The sequence below is a fragment of the Nanorana parkeri genome, unplaced genomic scaffold, assembly GCF_000935625.1.
Source record: "Nanorana parkeri isolate BGI_ZX_2015 unplaced genomic scaffold, ASM93562v1 scaffold26, whole genome shotgun sequence".
In the NCBI taxonomy this organism is placed as follows: domain Eukaryota; kingdom Metazoa; phylum Chordata; class Amphibia; order Anura; family Dicroglossidae; genus Nanorana; species Nanorana parkeri.
In genome coordinates, this window is record NW_017306294.1 from 688643 (window position 1) to 698481 (window position 9839).

The window sequence follows — 9839 nt, forward strand, 5'->3', positions numbered from 1 at the left end:
GCGGATCTCCACATCGGTGTCGGGATCCGCTGCGGCGTCTCAGTATACCGCGAGCTGTAGCTCGCGGTATACTGAGCTTAGGGTAACGGGAGGACACAAACTAGCGTCCTCCCGTCACCCTAGGCTCAGTATATAGGGAGCTACAGCTCGCGGTATACTGAGCTTAGGGTAACGGGAGGACACAAACTAGCGTCCTCCCGTCACCCTAGGCTCAGTATATAGGGAGCTACAGCTCGCGGTATACTGAGCCTAGGGTGACGGGAGGACGCTAGTTTGTGTCCTCCCGTTACCCTAAGGAGAACTATGGGGAAAAGCCCTGACCCCATAGTTCTCCTTTAAGCAGTTCACACTTTATTAGATGTTTTAAGGTAATATTCCAACTATCAGATGCTTAAAAAATGATTTGATGTTAGACATTAATACGGATTGATATTGGTCAGTGACTCCAATGATGATAATGGGAATTTATACTTTTTTTTTTTTGGTTACAGGTTTCTTGGACGCAAGCTTTAAGAACGATAGTAAAAAACTGTTACAAGCAGCATGGAAGGGAAGATCTGTTATATGCATTTGAGGATCAGCAGACACAACATGTGGCAACAGCACATGGCATTGCTCACCTTGTGCCATCTCAGACTGTGGTACAGACTATCAGCAACCCAGATGGCACTGTATCTCTTATTCAGGTTTGTTGCTCATAATTAACCACAGAACAGAGGCTGTAGAATTTGCCAATTTACTTTTGATAGGCACACTGTGGGCAGCTGCTTCAGTGGTCACATGATCTGTGAATGCATACAAGGAGCACTCTGTTATGAGATGTTTACTAACTCATTGGGGTGAATTTATCAAAACTGGAGCAGTTGCCACTGGCAATCAATCGGCACCTCTCCAGTTTGAAGAGATTTGAAAATGAGACATAGAAGCTTATTGTGTTGCCAAGCAAATCTGCTCCAGATTTTGTCTGCTCCAGTTTTGATAAATTCCCCCCGTTGTCTTTAAATGGGCGATGTAGCTAAAGTCAATCTTCTAAATCAGGAATAGGCAACCTCTGCACTCCAGCTGCAGTGAAACTACAAATACCATTAGCCATTGCAAGACTATGACAGCCACAGGCATGACTCCCAGAGGCAGATGCTTGATGAGATTTTTAGTTCACTCCAGCTGGATTGCCAAGGTTGCCTACCCATGCTCTAAATCCTTGGTTCTCAACTGGTGGGTTGTGACCCAAAAGTGGGTCGCGACCCCATGTTCAGTGGGTCGCCAGATGCCTTACACATTTCTAGGCGAGAGGTTCCTCGGCCTCCTCCTAGCGCAGCACTGTCAGTTCTCGCCACAAGCAGCCATTTAAAGTATGCTGCCCAGGGCTGAGTTTCAGCTTGAGTTGGGGTGCGCTAGGGGTATGGCTGTGAAGGAGCTCCATCCATACATACATTGCTTATAGCTTCCTCACATGTCCTGTAGAGGTGCCTGGAACGGAGTGACATCACATTCTGGTTCCCGGCACCTCTACAGGGCGCACAAGGGAGTTGTATAATCAATGCATATTGATGGAGCTCCGTCACAGCACATCAACCCACAGTGGACCCCAGGCTGAGGATCCAGGCTGTTGCGTTGCTATTCATTTTAATGGAACCCCAAACGCACCTCCCACCCGCAGTTCATACATCCGCACCAGAACGTGCGGTACCCTAATGCCGTGCGCTCCATTGACGTGCGACTTAGGTCGCGACTTAATGACCAAGGACAAATGTGGGTCTTGAGGTTACACAGGTTGAGAACCACTGCTCTAAATAAATGATCCCCTGCATAGAAAACATGGAATACTCCTCTCTTCTGTTGCCCATGCTGCTGATTTCTGCATTCATGAAGGGGAAAGTGGCATTGAAGATGCTGCAGAATCCAACACTTCAAGAGTGTGTAGGTACTGGTCTCCTGCTCTGCTCAGTGGTTCAGTCCACCAGCCCTACCTTGTTACTTTATCCTGTAGCGACATACAAGTCAGCAGGAGGAACCACAATGTGTGGTGAGAGCCCAGGAAATTGACATCCCAGAAGTATTGGATTATGCAGGATTTTAAGCAGGCCATTTCTCTTTAATTATTTCACATAGCGGTATGGGCAGCAGGAGCAAACTATTCTATATCTCCTTTCCAGGGAGCACAGTATTTCAAAGATGGATTTTAGTGGAAGTGTCGCTGCAAGTGAAATAGCTTACCGTAAGTAAGGAAATGCTTGATGACACTGTAGTGATAACCCATCTCATATGAGGTCTATAATAAAAAAATCTGTAAGTACGTGACAACATTAAGTCCTCTTTAATATGGTTGTTGGCTCAGGCTTCACATTTTATTAGAACAATGCAAAGGACTAGTGCAGCATGCAACACAGGTATATGGCATTATGCCTGTGCAACACTCGCCCCATATTTCTGAAGAAAGGCTGCACCTGAGCCATACTCATACAGCCAACTTTAATGAGCCTATTTCCAATGTTGTCATATTACTGGAGCCTTTATGTTGCTTTATAGAGGGCCATGTTACATAACTATAGTGTGTGTGAGAGAGTGTGTGCGTGTGCAAACACCTTCCACATTTCTGAAGCCCTTTGGTACCATGGCACACAGCTCATAAAAATATGGCCATACGACTGTGGCGTCAACATTATGCTCTTATGCTGTTTATATAGCTACATAATATTCTATCTTTGTTCATTCCTTCCAGGTGGGCACAGGTGCCACTGTTGCTACATTGGCAGATGCTTCTGAGCTACCAACTACAGTAACTGTTGCACAAGTTAATTATTCTACTGTCAGCGATGGGGAGGTAAGGCATGCACCTTTGTGAACATAAATGTTTATGTAAAGAAACCTGTGAAATGAGCCCAGTTTTTCATTGGGATGCTTCTATTTGCATACTCGTGTTCTTTGTGTTGTGATAGGTATGTATGAATGAATATACTGCCTTTTAGGCCTTGTTCACACCAGATCCGGTCAGGTATCTGCACACGCAGTGTAGTGGGTTGTGCTGCGTTTTAGACACGCTTTTAATGCGTTTAGGGCCGGTTTTGGTTAAAAAAAAAAAAAAAATTCAGTTTAACATGGACTTTCAGGCACTTGCATGCGTTTTTGCGTTTTTGATGCGTTCCAGACCAGATCCAGAGCAGGTAAAATAGGACTTGCCGCATTTTTTTCATCCGGTCTGAATCTGGTCTGGATCCGCACGCTGCGATGTGAACTGGAGGTCAAAATACCATAGGAATACATTGGACGCAGTTTTGATCCGGTCTGCACCTGCTCTGGTCCGGATCTGCTCCGCGCTTGGTGTGAACAAGCCCTTAAGCCCATAAAAAAAGAACAGAACGCAGTGAAATAGTGGAAATGGTACAAAATGACATTCGTACGTAATTGCTTGTCTTATCCTAATGCAAGCTTACCTTTTTATTGTGTGTGTTTCTACTGAAAATGAGCGGTGAACATGTTGCCCAAATGACAGAACTAATACGGGCACTTGAAAAGACACTTTTTACAACCTTTACATTATATGTACCAGAAATTAGCTCAGGTCACAGAGCTATTTGTGATTTATGTTTTCAATTCATACCATGGAGCTGATATTGTCTAATATGAAACGCTAGATCTACTATATAGTAAAATATGCAACACTTATCCTGTCAGGTAGAACAGAACTGGGCCACACTTCAAGGTGGGGAGATGACCATCCAGACAACGCAAGCATCTGAAGCCACTCAAGCTGTTGCTTCCTTAGCAGAAGCTGCTGTTGCTGCATCACATGACATGGCGTCGGGTGCTACAGTCACCATGGCACTAAACAGGTAATTATACCCATATTCTGCAACCAATGGCTCGACTCCTGCTGGCAGAGCATGCTAGATTGTGTACTTCCACCACAAGCACAGACCTTCTGTATAGAAAAGGCTGGAAATAATCCTATAGAATATTGGCTGCTAGTGTACCTTTTTCAGCCTTTGACACTAGAGGTTGCTAAAGATGAAGGTAACTTGTATTTTATAACTGGCTTGGAAATATTTATTAAAATGTGCAATATGTAAAGGAGCCTTTTTTTTTTTTTTTTTAGCAAACTCTAAAGTCCATTCTAGACCCCTCCCCTTTATTTTAATGGGAGAATTTTTCTTTTTTTCCAGTCTTTTGCATCCGCATGCTAAAAAATAAAATTTTACACACAAGCTGAATTGCAACTTTTAATTAAGACACTGTTAGAATTTATGCAGTAAACACAGGTTACTATTGCATACTATTTACTGGTGATTTCTATTGATTTTAGAGTTATAAGAGAGGTATATTTATGCATACAAAATAATAAAACAATTTCAATCTTTACACTTGACTGACCTAGAGAGTCTCTAAGCAAGGTTGTACAATTATAGTGTACAATATGGGAATTTATTTGGATGTATGTAGTTCCTTAACATGAGCTGATATAAGCTGCAGGCTGCTTAAATTAGAGCAAAACAACCCTTTAACCCTTTAACCCTTTCGCTGCCAAGCCCTCCGGAACATTTTTCAAATCAGCTGGCCAAGCCATTTTTGAATTTTCTGCAATTTTTTCCTATTGATTTGATTTTCAACTGCTGCGTTGCTAGCGTTTGTAAAAGACCCCCCAAACCATATATTTTCTGAAAGCGCAGGCCCGGTAGAATAAAAAGATGGTGATACTAAATTTGTAGGCCCTGCGATAATTGCGCAAATGTTTCTCAAATTAATATTAAACCGATAAAAATACACAATTCAATTGATAAAACACACTAAAATCAGTATCAGCGCACAAAAAATAATAATTTTCTGACTAAATCTAAAAGATAAAACTGTATTGAGTTAATAAATAACAAATATTTGCAAATTTGAAATTGCGCCTTTTTGCGAAAAGGTAAAAAAATTACGGTACGCAAAACTGTAAATAAGCAACGTGTTAAAAAATTGTTGTCACGCTGTGTTGGTGTGTGTGTTGTGATAAAATGATACAGGCGTATATTTATTGCAACACAAAGATCACAACGCATGGCAATGCGTCACAAAGCTTTGCCATGCGCTGCCACAGTTAATTTAATTTTTTTTTAAAGAAAAAAATACATTAAAAAAATCATGCACTGCGATGCGTTCTAACAACGCACTGCAGCGCATGTGCATGGCGTACACCTCAATATGTGTATGTTATGTGGGGGGAGGGAGGGGTTGTGCTTTTTTTTTATTTTTGTACACATTTTTTTATTTTTATTTTTTAAATTTTTATTTTTTTTTATCATTTTCTATTTATTTTTGAATTATTTTATTTTTTTATTTTTTTTACTGTTGGGGGGGCTGCGGCGAAATATCTGGGGTCTAAATAGACCCCTGACATTTCCCTTTTGAAATAGAAAAAAAACCTGCAGGTCAGCCTTCTATGCTCACTAGCTGATGTGACAGGCAGCCACTGAAGCAAAGAGGTGACCTTTATTAAGCAGAGGGTTTTGTGGAAAACTATTGGAACTATGTGAGTTTCCTAGCCATGTCAGTTATGCTTGACTACGAGTGAATGTTGAAAGCCTGTGCAAATTTTTGCTAAAGTAGCTGATCCACCAGCTGCCCACACATACACACTGACTGTCTTCCTAAATAGGTACATTTTAGAAGTATTTTCCGGGTACCCAGCCTGTGTATGGAGTGTAAGAAAATCCTCCTCTCAATCTGCTTTGACAAATAGAAAACTGAGAGAGAGAGGTGTGTGTGTGTACGCGCTCTCATCAGGCAATTTAGATACAAGTTTTTCTTAATGAGCAGATCAGAAATGTTTGGCTACACTCCAGCGTGCACGGCCATTTAGAAATTTGAAGAATTACCAAAATTTTGGCAAGCTTTATCTTTGATTTTAGTCTTTAAACAAAACACAGTTAAGTTAAAGATTGTGTTAGAGTTGTATAAAGTAAAAATATATAGCCTGGTGAACAGGGTATACCAAATTGGTAATATAATCTTATGCCAGTGGTGAGATGGTTCTCTCCCTACTAGATCAAAAGGTTTGTATTTAAGTGTACCTCACCATGCCTGCCTGTGTCCATACTTTGTATTGTTTGATGCATATGTATCACCATAGATAGTTATCCTCTGTCAGGATTTTTATTTGTTGGCTGTATCTCCACAAGGAATATTCCCCCATACTACTTGTTGCCATGACAGGAAGTGTGGGGAAATCCTTTCAGTTGGGATACTGTAACAAACACTTTTTTGGTAGACTGGCGAAGGGTTAGAATATGAATCCCATTTTTATTGCTGTTTGTTTTCCCTCTGAGATGTCCCACTCATTGCCCTACCTGGTGACACTTGTATTTCGGGTGCTTATATAGGGCTAGGAAGTGAGGCAAAATCTGCTTAGTGGGACTAGTAAATGTGTTTTGCTTAAAGCAATTTAAACATGAACATACTCTAATAGGGTTAGCAGTAATGCCTGCTACTGGTGAGTGCAAGTTGCATAATGTTGGCTTGTGTAACACCTTAATATTCATCTGATGTATAACCTTGGTGTTAATATTTTCCTATTGGTTAGTTATTTGTAGTTGGTACATTCCTCAGAATCCTATGTGAGGTTGTTACAGTCTTAGTTCAAAATTAACAGTCAGAGGTAGGGGAAGTTGAGCTAGAAAAGCATGTTTCTTTCTAGTTCATTGAGGGACACAAGATTCAGAGACATTTGGGTTATACTGCAGCATACATGATGATTTGGGCACTAGCAAGCACAGAAAAAAAAGACCAGTCTAGTATAACTCCTCCCACTCCCAGCATGCCTCAGTTTTTTGCTAGTGTCCTAAGAGGATGGACATGTTTTTTTTTTCTCCTTTTTCTTAAGATTATTTTTTCTTCAATCTCTACACTCTGCTTGAGCTAGTTTCTTTATGCAGCTATTCGAATCAGCATATCCTCAGAAATGGTTTTGGAGTCCGTACCCAGACCCCACTGGAGTGGACGATTGCAGTGCCTTCCCGGAATGAGAACTTCAGGTACTGTGCTTTGTGTTTAGCGCTTTTGAGATCTTTGTGTAATTAGTTAGTCGCAGAGCACTTTTCAGGCCCAGAGCCGTGGCACAGCCTTTGGTGTGACTCTAATTCTAAAGTCCTCATTCATGAGTAGACCGTGTGGGCTGACTGTTAGGAGCTACTTCATTTATTAGGACTGTTGGGCACCATTACTATTCCATTTTGTTCTGTTAGTTTCCACAGAAAGGGTTAAAACTCAGAGAAGATGAGTGCTGTGTCTTTGTTGTCGTCTGCAGTGACCATGTCACCTCCAGCCATTTGAACCTCTCCTGCTCTTAGCCGGTTCGTGAGTGAGTACCTAAGGTTTTACCTGGTATTCTGAGTGAAGTTGTCCTTGGCAAGCAGTGTAACATGTCATACGCCAGAGGATAAGGGGAGCAGTCCTGCTGTATCAGGTCCCACCAGCTCACAAGCCACTAACATTTCCGGGGAGGCCTGCAGTGTTCCCTCTTAAGGGCCTTGCACCAACAGTCTGCAACTTTGTCCCCTGCTTTTCTTCCTACATTCCTCTGGAGTCTTCCTTAGCTCTGTCGGGTATGGCTCCCTCCTTAGCTTTAGCCTTATCCTGGGTGGCATTCATTGCGTTTGTGCAGGATGTCCTGGCCAAATTCCTACTTTGATTGCTGACTCAACACCTTTCCTTACAGAATGATTGTCAGATCTGATTCTCCTGCACAGCCTCTGTCTGATGAAGAGTCCGGGAAAAAAAAATGCTTGACAGGTGATATCTTCCGTGAGAAGTCACAAGCATTTACCATAGTTCCTAGGCTAGAGAGACCGTTTCATCTCATATTGATGTGGTGCATGTAGCCTTTAAAGATGAAAGAACCACTTTTAGCTACTACCAGCACTGTTACTGGTATGGGATCCCTTAGAAACCCTAAGACTTCAAAAAAGTTTCCGGTGCACGTACTACTTAAAGATGTCCTACACAGAGACTAGGAAACTCCAGATAAACTATTCATGGCGCCCAAATGTTTTGCAGTATCCATTTTAAGAGGCTTTTAATAGAAAGTGGGCCATTTCCACTGTTGATCCAGCAGTGTCACGTGTAAATAAAGCATTGACGATGCACCAGTGTTTAATAATCCCATAGATAAAAGTTTGGAGATTCATTTGAAAGCCTTTTCTCTGGCAGCCCTCCTGTGCAAGTTGCCTTGACTATGATGTTAGCCTGTCAAACATTAGGGGAATAGGTTAAACGTTTTAAAAAGGATCCTGTTTCCAATCATGCTGATCCCCATTTCTCAAATTAATCTCCCGTCAGTGAAAATGCAGAGAAATCTCTGGTTAAAATGTTGGTCTGCAGAGAAGGCATGTAAAACTGTCTTCTGTGCATGCCTTTTGAGGGTCAATATCTCCTTGGAGCTGCATTGGGAACCCTGAATCAAGGTACTCGTCTACCTCTGCAAAGGAATCCTAGGCCTCGAGGGGGGAAGAGACTTGTCTCCCATCTTCCAGGTCCTTTTGCTAATTCCAGGCTTCAACCTTGAAGACTAAACTTAAGCTTGTAGTGCAGCTCAACTGCAAACCCTGAGCTTTTAGGTCCTCCACACCTGCAAACAAGTCCTCTTTGGCATGAAAGAACACCCACAGTTTCCGTGGGTGGGGGAGCATCTGTTGGCCTCTTGTCCATACCCCATGTGTTTATAAACGTTGTAGCCCCTATGCTTGTCTTGTTACACTCCCAGGGTATACCTGACAGACCGTGGAGGAGATCTAGACACCTTGTTGGTGCAGGAGACTTGGACACCTGCAAATTCCTGTCTCCTAATCAACACTTAAGCATCGGGAGAATTGGTAGTCCCTACAACGCTGGACATCTTGACAGGTGTTTCATCCGATCAGGATACATTGGATCAGTACCACAGCAGTGGCATTCCTTAATCATTGGGAAGGCACCAGAAGTGGTACAAATGATTCGCTCTTGGGCAGAACTTTATGTCTCAGCCTTGTCTGTCATTTACATTCAAGGCATGGACAAATGGCAAGCAGAATTCCTCAGCCAGAATCAGTTCAATAACGTGCTGGACAGGTTTGTCTCCAGATGTAGAGATCCACTTGCTGCTCCACAGGATCAGTATAGCTTGATCTATGCTTTTCCTTGTGTAACTCCTTACTCGTCTGCTCCCCAGGATCGAGGAGGAGGGCATTCCGCTGATTTTCATAACTCTGAACTGGCCCAGGCGGATGTGGTACACCACCCTGGTCAGATTCCTGACAGACGCTCTATGGGCTCTTCCAGATTGCCCAGATCTTCTGCCCCAAGGACCGGTTTACCACCCTGCTTCAGTCATTGCTTTTACCAGCATGGTTGTTTAAGCCCAGGACTTGAGAGATAGAGGCCTCAAAATCATGATTCCTATGATGCTAAAAGATAGGAAGTCCACCTACTGGAAGATCTGCTATCTCACATGGAAGACTTATTTTGCTTGGACCAAGGAAAACTTTCATCCTAGAAAATATTTTGATGGGTCTATCCTGACCTTTTTGTAATAAGGTCTTGGCCAGCAATCAACAGTCAGTTCTCTGAGGTTACAATCTTGTTTCAGAAGCTGCTAGACTCACTCTTTAAGTCTTTTGTGCAGGGTGCCTTTGGTTCACTTTAGAAACAGCCCTTCAAACTTATTAGGGTTACTCCCCTTTCTCTTGCTCGCTCTCATGTTCTCTCTCTCTCGTGTTTGTTTTTTCTCTCTCTCTCTCTCTCGTGTTTTTTCTCTCTCTCGTGTTTTTTCTCTCTCTCGTGTTTTTCTCTCTCTCTCTCTCTCTCTCTCTCTCTCTCTCTCTCTCTCT

At 42.5% G+C, this 9839-nt stretch overlaps 1 protein-coding gene across 1 annotated transcript in view; it reads left to right on the forward strand.

The window, feature by feature from the left end:
* NRF1 (nuclear respiratory factor 1) overlaps positions 1-9839 on the forward strand; it is a 47895-nt gene that overhangs the window by 23353 nt on the left and 14703 nt on the right. The window contains exons 7-9 of the mRNA XM_018565842.1: positions 492-686; positions 2723-2824; positions 3676-3833. Coding sequence (XP_018421344.1) covers positions 492-686; positions 2723-2824; positions 3676-3833 — 455 coding nt within the window. The remainder of the gene's footprint in view (positions 1-491; positions 687-2722; positions 2825-3675; positions 3834-9839) is intronic.